General features: G+C 50.6%; 1 protein-coding gene across 6 annotated transcripts in view; it reads right to left on the minus strand.

Moving 5' to 3' along the window:
- The window catches only part of IVD (isovaleryl-CoA dehydrogenase), a 34,140-nt gene that overhangs the window by 10,189 nt on the left and 9,738 nt on the right, over positions 1–14,213 (minus strand). For 4 of the 6 annotated variants that reach the window (XM_030930020.1, XM_030930018.1, XM_030930017.1 and 1 more), the window contains exons 9-11: positions 13,745–13,826; positions 13,045–13,149; positions 12,866–12,938 (exon numbers count right to left, since the gene is read on the minus strand). In XM_030930020.1, coding sequence (XP_030785880.1) covers positions 12,866–12,938; positions 13,045–13,149; positions 13,745–13,826 — 260 coding nt within the window. Of the gene's footprint in view, positions 1–3,746; positions 3,748–4,238; positions 4,321–9,789; positions 10,474–12,865; positions 12,939–13,044; positions 13,150–13,744; positions 13,827–14,213 lie in introns of those variants that run through there. The other 2 variants (XM_030930021.1, XM_010359771.2) reach the window with 2 other exon arrangements.

Consider the following 14,213-nt stretch of genomic DNA (forward strand, 5'->3'; position numbering starts at 1 on the left):
CTGGAATGCAGTGGCCAAATCTCGGCTCACTGCAACCTCCGTCTCCCAGGTTCAAGCAATTCTTGGAGAATTGCCTCCCGAGTAGCTGGCATTACAGATGCGTGCCGTCACACCCAGTCAATTTTTGTATTTTTAGTAAAGATGGGGTTTCACTATGCTGGCCAGGCTGGTCTCGAACTCCTGACCTCAGGTGATCTGCTTGCCTCAGCCTCCCAAAGTGCTGGGATTACAGGCATGAGCCACCATGCTTGGCAGTCTAGTCTTAATTAGCAACCTTGGGCTGGTCTGACTCCCACCCTTCCACTCTGGGCCACTGGTGGGCTTCTGGAAAGAAAGGAGGGGCTGGGCAGGATGCAGGCCAGTTATGAAGGACATCAAGTCTTCCTTCACTCCCCTTTTCTCATTTCAGGTTTCTCTTTCCCCCGGTTTTAAATCTTAATATAGCTTATAGTAAAGTTATCTTAATTTATCTTATAGTAAATTTCATTTAACTATTTTACTTCAGCAAGTAAAGAGACCTACTGTATGCCCAGCCCTGGCCAGCCTGTCAGCATCAGACAGGACTCAAATATGAACTAAGGGATTTTGCTACTCCATTCCTGTAAACAGAAAGATTTTGTGGGAGGGGGCAGCTTGCCTGAAAACACATATCTTTGTAGAGGTTGCCTCTTGGGAACCCAGGCAGATGTGCAAGGGGACTCTCAAGACAGGCCAGGCAGGCAGCCCCCAGTGCTGGGCTTATCTTCCACAAGCAGCTACGTGTTCACGCTCCTTGCCTCTGCTCCTGCAGCGTGTCTGACAGCCTCTCTGAAAGTGTGTGCGAAGGTATGCGTGTCCATGTGCATGCTCACCCATGTTTGCTTCTGGACGGGCACAAGGCAAAAGATGCATCTGAATGGATCTGGATGTGTCTCTCTCTGCCAGCACGAGCATAGAGCCCTAGTCTTCTTGCTTGCTTCCTTCCTTCCTTCTCCTGCCAGCAAGGGCAGCCCTCTGTACTTCCGCCACTGATCCACTGGCCACCTTTGAGGAGTGGAGGTACTGCCTGTGCTGAGATATTCCTGGGCCCAGAATACCTTTTTTCCTTCAAGAAAATTCCCTCTTATCTATCCGGCCCTTACTCTCTCGTGTCTTCCAGGGCAAAACTGGAGCATCCGGCTGCCTGGCAGGGTAAATGGAAACATAATTGTTCTCTCTGAGGCTGGTCTGTGCTAAATCATTATCGTCTCCCCAGCCCCTCGCCCAGTGCATGGGTCTTAGTAGCTTGCCTATAAAGGTTTGTTGAACATGTGGTTTATGGGCCTGGCTGGGGAAGCAGCAATGCACAGATGCACACTCTTTTGCCATCTGACTTCTCTTCCTTGCTGAAAATAAGCTCATGGGGTTGGCCCTGGGGCTGGCATTCAACTTTTACCCCAAGTCACCTCTGGTGGCATCGTTCTAAAAAATAATAGACCTACAACTACTTTGGAAAACAGTTGGGAATTATCTAGTAAGGTTGATCAGGTGCATAGCCTACAACAGAGAAATTATATTCCTGGGACTATGACTTGAGGAACACTTGCACATCTGCATCAGAAGATGCCCATGGGAATGGTTTTTTCTTTTATTTTTGAGACAGAGTGTCACTCTGTCACCCAGGCTGAAGTGCAATGGCACGATCTCAGCTCACTGTAACCTCTGCCTCCCAGGTTCTAGCTATTCTCATGCATCAGCCTCCAGAGTAGCTGGGATTATAGGCGTCCGCCACCACACCTGGCTAATTTTTGTATTTTTATTAGAGACAGGGTTTTGCCATATTGGCTGGACTGGTTTCGAACTCCTGACCTCAGGTGATCCGCCCGCCTTGGCCTCGCAAAGTGCTGGGATTACAGGTAAAAGCCACCGCGTCTGGCCAGGAATGTTTTACAATAGCCTCAAACCGCAAACAGCCCAAATGTCCATCGACAGTAGAATGGACAATTAAATTGTTATATTTCCACATTATGGAATACTACACAAGAAAAAAAATTGAAGAGATTATAGTCCTGCTCATTAACATGAATGAGGCTGGGCACCGTGTCTCACACCTGTAATCCCAGCACTTTGGGAGGCTGAAGCAGGAGGATGGCTTGAGCTCAGGAGACCAACCTGGGAAACATAGTAAGACCCTGTCTCTATAAACATTTAAGAAAAAAAAAAAAAAAAATAGCTGGACTGGGCCTGTAGTCCCAGCTACTGAAGAGGCTGAAGTGGGAGAATCACTTGAGCCTGGGAGGTCAAGGCTGCAGTTAGTCATGACTGCGCCACTGCACTCCAGCCTTGGTGACAAAGTGAGGCCCTGTCTCAAAAACAATAAAAAATTTAAAGGAGCTCAGCAGCTTTGGGAGGCTGAGGCAGGCAGATCCCTTAAGCCCAGGAGTCTGAGACCAGCCTGGGCAACATAATGAAACCCCATCTCTACAAAAAATTACAAAAAAAATAGCTGAGAGTCATGGCAAGCCCCTGTAATCCCAGTTACCTAGGAGGCCCAGGCGGGAGGATGGCTCGAGCCCAGGAGGTTGAGGCTGTAGTGAGCCATGATCATGAACAGAGTGAGACCCTGTTTCAAAACAAATGAAAAAAAAAAAAAAAAAAAAAAAACAAGAAAACAAAAACTGTACAATGATGAGCCAAAAAGCAAGACATGGAAGAATATATATATATATGGTATGAGTCCAGCTATAGAAGTTTGAAATCAGGCAACCTAAACAATATTGTTCAGGGATCTATACAGAGGCAGGAAGCCACTGAGAAAGGTAAGGGGAGGATTATTACCAAATTCAGGATGGTGGCTCCCCTGGGGAGAATATGTCAAGGAGGGGCACGTGGGCTTGGAATACTCTCTTCATTGACCTGCATGTTGGGTACACAGGAATTTGTTTTGTTATTTTTCACAATGTATATGTGCATGTACGTACTCCCCCATATATACCATGCATTTCACACAAGAACACAAAGGCTGTGTGGCTCTGTTCTGCCTCTTTCCCCTTCCAGCTCCCATTCTCATCCTTGGCTAGCAGGGGAAGGTCAGGGTCTTTTAGCACAGCTTCCTTCTGTCTCTGAGTGGGTCAGAGGAGTATGGGGGCGACGGCCTCCCTTCTGCGGCTGCGCCCTGGCTACTCCAGGGTGGGAAGGCCTGGAGAAAACAGGGCCAGGCAAAGCCGGCTGGCCCTGCTGTTTCTGCCAATGCTGGGATTAGTCCAGGGCTCTGGCCCACCTGTCATTTCACTCATTTAGCATGAACATAGCCACTGAGTACTTACTGTGAGCCCCGGGTGTTATTGGGAGAGTTCAGATAAGTGAGAAATGGTCTTTGACCTAAAAGATCTTACAGTATACTCAGAGAGCACCATATACACAAATAACTGTATACCAGCAAAATGTGAGCTAAGTGTCACGTGACTACTCATTTACTCTTTCTTTTTTTTTTTTTTTTTTTTTGAGACGGAGTCTCGCTCTGTCTCCCGGGCTGAGTGCAGTGGCCGGATCTCAGCTCACTGCAAGCTCCGCCTCCCGGGTTTACGCCATTCTCCTGCCTCAGCCTCCCGAGTAGCTGGGACTACAGGCGCCCGCCACCTCGCCCGGCTAGTTTTTTGTATTTTTTAGTAGAGACGGGGTTTCACCGGGTTAGCCAGGATGGTCTTGATCTCCTGACCTCGTGATCCGCCCGTCTCGGCCTCCCAAAGTGCTGGGATTACAGGCTTGAGCCACCGCGCCCGGCCTACTCTTTCAATAAACATTTGTTGTGCACCTATTACATGCCGGGAACTGTGCTGCCTGGTGATCATGTAAAGACAGTTAAATCACAGTCCTAGTCCTCAAATTCATAGCCTGCCTAATGCTGGGGAGACTGGAATAAACACAACTTTGTGGCAAGCCCATTAGTGCAGATATGCCCAGGGAGGAGGAGGAAGGGGACCCGTCCAGAATGGATGAGATGGAGACAGAGGAGTGAGGAAAGGTTGGAGAAGAGAGGTCTTCCTGAAGGAGGCAGGCCCTGGCCTGAGGCTTTAGAGATAAGGAAGCAAGAGAAAGGTTGAAGGGCTGGCAGGACTTCCGGAGCTGCCCCAGACCAAAGGCACAGGGGTGAGAAACACAGCAGTGAGGACTCCTTGCAACAAGAACATGAACATTGAGCAGGGAAGGAGGGAAGCAGCAGAAGGGGAAGGCCCAGGGGGATTAGAGTCATATTTGCCTTGCCAAGCCTTAGATCTTACAGATGCTGGGAGCCACTGAAGAATTTACGGGGAGCTTGACAGTTCACTGGTTCAGTGTAGAGGAAGGGTTGAGGGGCATGGCCTGGAAGAAGGGAGGCAAGTTGGCAGGATGTTGAAGGTCCAAGAAATATTTAAGACATATCAGGCTAGCCTCTGAGAGTGGCTGGGTGGTGGGTGAGGGAGAGAGGCCGAATTCTGGAATGGCCCCCTGCAAGAGTAACCAAGTGGTGCACATAGAGAGAAGAGAGCTCCCACTCGGCACTAGCGTGGCTGTAGGCTCTGGGTACCAAATGTGACAAGGGTTGGGGACAGCCAGGAATGTGGATGGGGCTCTGTACCACCTGATTTCAGGGCTTCCAAACACTGGCCCATGGACAGGGCTGGCCTGAGGAGGTGAAAAAAGTATGGGCATAACTTCTCATAAATCAAATGTATGCACTTCAAAGAACTATCCTTGGGCTGGGCATGGTGGCTCATGCCTGGAATCCTAGCACTTTGGGAGGCCGAGGCAGACGGATCGTGAGGTCAAGAGTTTGAGACCAGCCTGGCCAATATGGTGAAACCCTGTCTCTACTAAAAATACAAAAATTAGCTGGGAATGGTAGTGTGCACCTGTAGTCCCAGCTACTCGGGAGGCTGAGGCAGAAGAATCAGTAGAACCTGGGAGGCAGAGGTTGCAGTCAGCTGAGATTGTGCCACTGCACTCCAGCATGGGCGACAGAGCACAAGATTCCATCTTAAAAACAAAAACAAAAACTATCCTTAAAAGTGCTTACAATTATATCAATAAGTAAGCATGTCACTTAGAGGTATGAAGTGAATTATCAAAATAAGCCCCTTAAAGATTCAAAAGTGGTTTTGTCCTGGGAGTGGGAATGGGGATAGGAGGGACAGGGGACTTTTATTTTTTTAAATAAGCTTTTAAAAATAGTAGTATTTTTTAAAACCATGAACATAAAGCATATACAAAAATTTAAGGGCTGGGCACACTGGCTCAACGCCTATAATCCCAACGCTTTGGGAAGTGGAGGCGGGAAGATCACTTGAGCCCAGGAGTTGAGCCCAGCCTGGACAACATGATGAAAGCCTAGCTCTACAAAAAACACAAAAATTAGTCTGGCATGGTGGTGCACACCTCTAGTCCCAGCTACTGAGGGGTTAAGGGGGTGGCTAGGGGAGGGCTGAGGCCGGAGGATCTCTTGAGCCAGGGAGGTCGAGGCTGCAGTAAGCTGAGATCACGCCACTGCACTGGGCGACAGAGTGAGATCCTGTCTCAAAAAAAAAAAAAAAAAAAAAATTCCTGGCTTAGCTGGGCCCCGTGGCTCATGCCTGTAATCGCAGCACTTTGGGAGGCTGAGGCCAGTGGATCACTTGAGGCCAGGAGTTTGAGACCAGCCCGGCCAACATGGTGAAACCCCATCTCTACTAAAAATACAAAAATTATCCAGCCGTGGTGGCACATACCTGTAATCCCATCTCTTTGGGAGGCTAAGGCACGAGAATCGCTTGAACCCAAGATGCAGAGGTTGCAGTGAGCCGGGATTGGGCCACTGCACTCCAGCCTTGGTGACAAAGTGAGACTACGTCTTAAAAAAAAAAAAGCCGGTCGGGCGTGATGGCTCACGCCTGTAATCCCAGCACTTTGGGAGGCCGAAGAGAGCGGATGACAAGGTCAGCAGATCGAGACCATCCTGGCTAACAGGGCGAAACCCTGTCTCTACTAAAAATACAAAAACTTAGCCTGGCGCGGTGGTGGGTGCCTGCAGTCCCAGCTACAGGGACTGAGGCTGAGGCAGGAGAATGGCGTGAACCGGGAGGTGGAGCTGGCAGTGAGACGAGATGGCGCCACTGCACTCCAGCCTGGGCGACAGAGCGAGACTCTGTCTTAAAAAAAAAAGGCCTTGTATGAAATGATGGTAATAGAGGATAGCATTCCCCCAACCCCCCTTCCCTTTAATGTCCTTATTTGCTAAAATAAAACGTCGTTGAGTCCTGAAATCCCAGACTGGGGGCCTTGGGACCAGAACCCCACGCAAAGGCCGGATAGACTGGCTCCGCGCGTCTGCAACCACGCGGCAGCCGGCAGGGGTCAGGCGAGCTCCATGCGACATCCGAGCTGCGTCTGGCGAGCCAGTGCTGCGCTCCAAAGAAGCGCGCTGCCTCGAGGGAGAGGGTCAGAGGAAGGACTCTTGACCTGCCCTAGGCTGGGGGTCGCGACAGATGACCACCCGGGTCTTAGGTCCCAGTTCCCGCCCGGCAGGCAGTGGACTGGGCACCTCTCTCCAGACAGCTCGCTGCGTTTACACCAGGTCTGGTCCCATCCCGCGGAGGGCAACTCACCTTACCGGTCTTCTGAAAGCGTGCCCTGCGCGAAACCTTGCCTCCTGCACTCGGTTGTGCAAAGATCAAGGAGCTCAGACTTGAGAGAGTTACATGGGCAAGGGATTGTTATCACTGGATTATATGGATTTAGAATTAGGACTCAGGCTCCTGGGGAAGCCTGCTCTAGGACCCAGATGGTAGTTGTAAAAGATTACCGTGTCTAGAATCACCCTTGGGGATGTGATTAGGTCTGGGGCAGGATCCAGGAACCTGCATTTCTTTCAGGTTGCCAAATTCTGATAAGGGGTGTGCTCAGACCACGCTTAAAAAACATCCCAAGGTTCTGTTGCCCTCCCACAGGGCAGGCAGCATCAACAGCAGTGAGCTGCCCTGATAGTGTGACCTGCCTAAAATTGGAGTGGAGTAAGAGCCAGCCGCAGGAAGGAGCAGTGCTGGCAGCTGGTGCTGCAGATTTGCCCAATGCATGTAGGCAACCAAACACGCCCACCAGAACCAAAGTAGACGTGCCCCTTGTTCGTCCATTTACCACTCAGGCTACATGGTTCATTTTGTTTTTTTTTTTTTTTTTTTTTTTGCTTTTAATTTTAAAACATTTCTTTTGCTTCACATACAGAATCAGGAAAGAAATCACCTCCCCAAGTCGACAGGGTTTAGACAGACTGGATGAAGCGCCCCATTTTGCCACATTGTGTCTCCAGGCTGGTCGTTCCAGCCACACATTAAGCCAGCAAGATGGCCCTTTCAGTCACATTCATCTCCAACACAGCAGGGAGCATGACGGGGAAGTGAAAGGGACTGCCTATGAGCCCAGGATCTTGCCCTCAGGATGATACTGAACTGGGGTTGGTGAGGAGCTAACCCCACCTGTCTCAAGCCTCAGGCTAGGAACAGCAACTTGGCTGCAGGCCAGGACCAAAAGTCAGGATAGGCGCTGCTGGGCTGAGAGCCAAGAAAACCAGTTACCTCTTTAGGGAACTCGGAAGGGGTGGAACAACCTAGACCCATTCCCTCCTTCTCAGACCACACTCTATCCAGGCTGTACAGTGGGGCCCAAGGCTGGAATTCTCAGAACACCCCCATTTTTGCCACTAGCAGATCTGGATTCTAGTTCATTTTGACCTTGACAAAGTCAAATTGTGTTGATCTTTTTAAAAACATAGGCGTAGTTTTCAGAAATCTATAAGCTTCCTTCTGGCTGTAAGAACTTAGCACTCTGGGCTCCCTGTTTCTTTTAAAACTCACTGGGAGATCTGGGAAAGGGAGGCTGAGACGTCTATCCTAATGGCTGATGGTTATCTTCCTGTCCCTCATAAAAGAACAGGCTGGAGGGCAGGAATAGGACCTGGACCAGCCACTCTCCAAGGACACAAGCTGGATCCAGAAAGGAAGCAGCGGCAAGTAGATTGTTTCTCCCCAAAATCACTGCTTTAGAAGCAGATGGGTTTGTTTCACAATATATTTAATACAAAATGGCAGCAGCCACTGTGCAGTAATAACAAAATTAGCCATAGGGTATCTGGAGAAACGTACACAGGCAGCCTCAGCTGGAGTCAGGCCAGCCAACTCCGGTCTGCTCGGGTAGGGCCTGTGCCTGCTGCCCAGTCAGCTGTGGGTGGTCACATGGCCAGGACTGGATGGTGCCCGTGGCAGGGTGGGGCAGTGCACAAGGGCTCAGAGGTGCTGTACAGGAGGAGCTAGTCTTCCAATAGCACACAAAAGCACACTGTCTTCTGCTCTGCCACACAGCAGACTCTTAGCAGCACGTGTGTTCATTTATTTTATTATTTTTTGAGACAGTTTCACTCTGTTGTCGCCCAGGCTGGAGTGCAATGGCATGATCACGGCTCCTGCAACCTCCGCCTCCTACGTTCAAGTGATTCTCCTGCCTCAGCCTCCAAAGTAACTGAGATTACAGGCATGTGCCACCAGGCCCGGCTAATTTTTATATTTTTAGTAGAGACGGGTTTTCACCATGTTGGTCGTCAGGCTGTTCTCAAACTCCTGACCTCGTGATCTGCCCGCCTCGGCCTCCCAAAGTGCTGGGATTACAGGCGTGAGCCATCGCGCCCAGCCTATTATTTTTTGAGACAGTCTCACTCTGTCACCCAAGCTGGAGTGCAGTGGTGTGATCTTGGCTCACTGCAACTTCCACCTCCCGGGCTCAAGCAATTCTCTGACTCAGCCTCCTGAGACTGGGATTAGCTGGGATTACAGGTGCCTGCCACCACGCCTGGCTAATTTTTGTATTTTTAGTAGATATGAGGTTTTACCATCTTGGCCAGGCTGGTCTTGAACTCCTGACCTCATGATCCACCTGCCTTGGCCTCCCAAAAGTGTTGGCATTACAGGTATGAGCCACTGCGCCTGGCCTATTTTTCTTTTCTTTTTTGAGACAGAGTCTTGCTCTATGGCCCAGGCTGGAGTGCAGTTGTGTCATCTTGGCACATTGCAACCCCCGCCTCCCAGGTTCAAGTGATTCTCCTGCCTCAGCCTCCTGAGTAGCTGGGATTACAGGTGTGCACCACCACCCCTGGATAATCTTTGTATTTTTAGTACAGATGGGGTTTCACCATGTTGGCAAGCTGGTCTCAAACTCCTGAGCTCAAGTGATCCACCTGTCTTGGCCTCCCAAAGTGCTGGGATTACAGACGTGTGCCACGGCACCCAACCATTATTTATTTTTATTTTTAGAGACAGGGTCTCACTTTGTTGCCCAGGCTGGAGTACAGTGGTCTCATCATAGCTCACTACCGCCTTGAACTCCTAGGCTCAAGTGATCTTCCCGCCTGGGCCTCCCAAAGTGCTGGGATTACAGGCACACACCACCCTGTCTGGCCAAGCATATGTGTTCATAAGTTGCTAGGAGATGATACTTCTAGAAACTGGAAGAAACAAGGGCCAGGTTTTTGTTTTGTTTTGTTTTGTTTTTTGAGACAGAGTCTTGCTCTTGTCGCCCAGGCTGGAGTGCAATGGTGCAATCTTGGCTCACTGCAACCTCCGCCTCCCGGGTTCAAGTGTTTCTCCTGCCTCAGCCTCCTGAAGTAGCTGGGATTACAGGTGCCCACCACCATGCCCAACTAATTTTTTTCTATTTTTAGTTGAGATGGGGTTTCCACATGTTGGCCAGGCTGGGTTTGAACTCCTGACCTCAGGTGATCCACCCACGTTGGCCTCCTGAAGTGCTGGGATTACAGGCGTGAGCCACCACGCCTGGCTAGGCTAGGTTTTTTATTATTTTTTTCCCCCAGAAAAGAGACTGCAAGTTGAATATGCCTTATCCAAAATGCTTGGAACCAGAAGTGTTTCAGATTTTAGGATTAGGGATACTTAACCTGTTCCAAGTTCCAATTCATGGAGGGGCCATGATTCTGCTGTGCTTGAGCAGAGAGATCATCCTACCACTCAAGAGAAAGAGGTGGGTATCTGCATGCCCCCAGGTGCCTACCCTGGGAAGTGGGCTCAGAAGTTAGAGAGCAAGGGCACAGAGTCACCAAAACCTGTCCCAACAATCCCCAGACAATATGCTTCCTGCTGAGTTCATTTTAAGTCACAGACCACTAGTCCTGGCACTGGCCCGGCTGTGAGGCCCATGATGCTTGGGAGCTGTTGTGGAGAACTCAACCTCATCCAGAGGCCAGAGGGCTAACAAGACCAGCTGGGCAGGAGGGCCTGCTGCGGGCAGGGTGGGAGAGCCGCCACATCTCTACTTGCCAAGAAAGGCTACTAGGTACAGGAAAAGGGGGCGAAGGGTCTCAGGACTAGTGAAAGTCTGCATTGAAGGCTCTGCCGATGACCAGCCGCCTCACCTCGCTGGTCCCAGCCCCTATCTCATACAGCTTGGCATCTCGAAGAAAGCGGCCCATGGGAAAGTCATTGATGTAGCCATTGCCACCTGCAACAAGGGTTTGGGCAGAGAAGAAAGGAAGTGATTGACAGTGGGCAAAACAAAGAAAGCAAAGAGAAGGCCGAGTATATAGAAACAGGCCACAGGAGGAGAGACTGATTAAAGAAAAGCAGCAAAAGGTAGCAAGATGAAGGGGTGTGGGGAATACACTAGTCCCTTCTTATCCTTGGGGGATACATTCCAAGACCCCAGTGGATGCCTGAAACCGTGGATAGTACCAAACCCCATATATATGTTGTTTCTTCCCCTATACATACAAATTTATGAGCAAGTTTAATGTATGAGTTAGGCACAATAAGAGATCAACAATAATAACTAATACTAAAACAGAACTATTATGACATGCCAGCATCACTATTCTTGCACTTTGGGGCCACTGAGTAAAATAATAAGAGTTACTTGAACACAGGCACTGTGATACCAAGACAGCTGATTGGATACTCTAGATGACTACTAATAGGCAGGTAGCACACATAGCATGGATAGGCTGCACAAAGGGACGTTTCACGTACCAAACATGACAGAGCAGCATGGCACAATGCTTCATCATGGTATTCAGAATGGTGTGGATTTTAAACTTATGAACTGCTTATTTCTAGAAATTTCCATTTAGCTTTTTTTTTTTTTTTTTTTTTTTTTGAGAAGGAGTCGTGCTCTGTCGCCCAGGTTGGAGGGCAGTGGCATGATCTTGGCTCACTGCAGCCTCCGCCTCCAAGGTTCAAGCAATTCTCCTGCCTCAGCCTCCTGAGTAGCCGGGATTATAGACGCGCACCACCACACCCGGCTAATTTTTGTATTTTTAGTAGAGATGGGGTTTCACCATGTTGGTCAGGCTGGTCTCAAACTCCTGACCTCAGGTGATCTGCCTGGCTCGGCCACCCAAAGTGCTGGGATTACAGGTGTAAGCCACCGCGCCTGGCCTTTTTTTTTTTTTTTTTTTTTGAGATGGAGTTTCACTCTTGTCACCCAGGCTGGAGCGCAATGGCACAATCTCCGGTTACTGCAACTTCCGCCTCCTGGGTTCAAGTGATTCTCCAGCCTCAGCCTTCCAAATAGCTGGGATTACAGGCTCCCGCCATCACACTTGGCTCATTTTTTTTTTTTTTTTGTATTTTTAGTAGAGATGGGGGTTTCACCATGTTGGCCAGGCTGGTCTCGAACTCCTGATCTCAGGTGATTCACCCGCCTCAGCCTCCTAAAGTGCTGGAGTTACAGGTATGAGCCACTGTGCCCAGCTGCACTTTTTTTTTTTGAGATGGAGTTTTGCTCTATCACCCAGGCTGGAGTGCAATGGCACGATCTCGGCTCACTGCAACCTCTGCCTCATGGGTTCCAGCGATTCTCTTGCCTCAGCCTCCCAAGTAGCTGGGATTACAGGCATGCACCACCACGCCCGGTTAATTTTTGTATTTTTAGAAGAGACGGGGTTTCTCCATGTTGGCCAGGATGGTCTCAAACTCCTGACCTCAGGTGACCCGCCCACCTTGGCCTCCCAAAGTGCTGGGATTATTGGTGTGAGCCCAGCCCCATTTAGTATATTTGGACCTTGGTTGACCACAGTAAATGAAGCTGTGAAAAGCAAAGCTGAGGAGAAGAAGGGACTGCTGTACCTTGTTGGGGGTAGGGTGGGCCAGAGGTTGCAGCTGAAAGGCCACTCAGAGTGCTAAGGATACCAGACAAAGAAAGAGGGGTGCCACTGACAGGCATGGCAAATGGGGATGAGAGGACGCCAGCATAGCAGCTCAAGGATTCAAACCTCAGCTGCTCGGCTGGAGTCTGTGCTCTTAACCACCGCACAGCATGGAAAAAAGGCTGGTCTATACCTCTGAGACATCTCCCTTTCCCCATTTCCTAGTGTCTATGAGGCAGGGAGGATGAGGGGGGGTGTTGCCGATGGCAGCAGCAACTCCTGGCATCTAGCAGTTTTCTCATTTGCTTTCCATTTCCTCCTTGTAACTGGGACAGAAAGAGCCCAAAGGTCCCAGCTCATGTGGGCCTAGCATAACATAGTGAGGAGTGGAGAGGAGACTGCTTTTTTTTTTTTTTGAGACAGAGTCTCGCTCTGTCACCCAGGCTAGAGTGCAGTGGTGCGATCTTGGCTCACTGCAACCTCCACCTCCCGGGTTCAAGCGATTCTCTTGCCTCAGCCTCCCAAGTAGCTGGGATTACAGGCATGCACCATCACTCCTGGCATGGGGTTTCACCATGTAGGCCAGGCTAGTCTCGAATTCCTGGCCTCAGGTTATCCACCCGCCTCAGCCTCCCAAAGTGCTGGGATTATGGGTGTAAGCCACCACGCCCGCCCTGAAACCGCTTTCTGAAGTAGCCACAGGCCCCAAGAGCGAGGGAGCCCTGGGAGTGGGGAGTGGGGATCACTCACCAAAACACTGAATGCCATCCAGGGCTACCTGTGTGGCGCACTCAGCTGAGTAAAGAATCACACCTGCACAGTCCTACGGGAGGAAGCTCGGGTCAGCAGGGCCCTGCGAGGCACGCAGTCAGCAAGTCCCAGCCGCCGGCCCACTGCCCCCCTCTCTCCCGGACTGAGGCGGTCCTCACCTTGGGAGTGCAGTGGCCCTCATCGCAGGCCTTGGCAACATTGTAGACGTACTGCCGACATGCCATGAGGCGGGTGTACATGTCAGCCATCTTCCCCTGCATCAACTGAGCACAAAGGGATGTCACAGGTCAACATGCTGGAACACTCTCCCAGTTACCAAAAGCAGGTCAGCAACGGCAACAAGACAGCCAAAGATGAGGAAGCAGGGGCGTGGAGAGGAGATGGGATTTACCCAGGATGACGGAGATGGAGGCAGGTGTGGGAGTTAGGGCCAGAGAGTGGCCATTCCACGGCCCACATTACACCCTCAAGTGGCCATCACTGCCCCGGAAAGGCACAGCTCCCAAGGCACCATTTACTCCAACACTTATTACCTTCCAGCAGCTTCTTCGGACCAGGTGGTCTAATTACAAATAGCAACCTCTTTCCCTTCTGCCCCCATAACCTGCACGCTTTGCTCTCCAACCTTACAATGTCTAGTTCATCCACCTCACACAGGAATCGAGGTGGCAATGTGATGAACTTCCTGATGACTTCCAGAGCCGGGCTGCATGCTGAGGAAGACTGCATTCCAAGCAGTCAAGCTCAATTTGCTAGAGGAGACAGTAAACATCCACGGTGCCCACCTCACTTCCTCTCTTTTCAAAGAAAACTTCAGCCTAGTCGAAGCGTACATGTCAGCAAAAGCACGCAGCTCACCTGGAAGTGGCCGATCTTCTGGCCAAAGGCTTCCCTCACGTGCAGGTAGGGAATGGTGTGGTCCAGGACGGCTTGCATGAGCCTGTCAGAAAGGAGAAAGGTCCTATGGGCACCTCCTCATCCCACCACTGGGCGTGGTGGCAAAATGCTAGCGTGGGAAGGCCGGAGTCCCAGGGAGGAGAAAAGCAGCCTCAGAAAGTGTAGCCGCAGTTATGGCACTGACTGACCAGAGGTGCAGGGGTGTGACAGCCCAGGTGTCGTTCCATAGCCGAGTAAGCCACCCTGCTCCTCAGGCCTTTGGTCTGTCACTTAATGATATTTCCCTGCTGTGGGAAGAAATTCAACATGGGAGGAGGTGGTTCTTTTTGTCTCCCAGGAGAGTGCAGGGCCAGGAGGCAGCTCCCTTTGGCCCCCAAAGGGAAGGATGCTGCTGCTCACGGTGGGCCACCGGCCAGGAAGGCCGACAGAG

The sequence above is a fragment of the Rhinopithecus roxellana genome, chromosome 5 (genome assembly GCF_007565055.1).
Source record: "Rhinopithecus roxellana isolate Shanxi Qingling chromosome 5, ASM756505v1, whole genome shotgun sequence".
NCBI classification, from domain to species: domain Eukaryota; kingdom Metazoa; phylum Chordata; class Mammalia; order Primates; family Cercopithecidae; genus Rhinopithecus; species Rhinopithecus roxellana.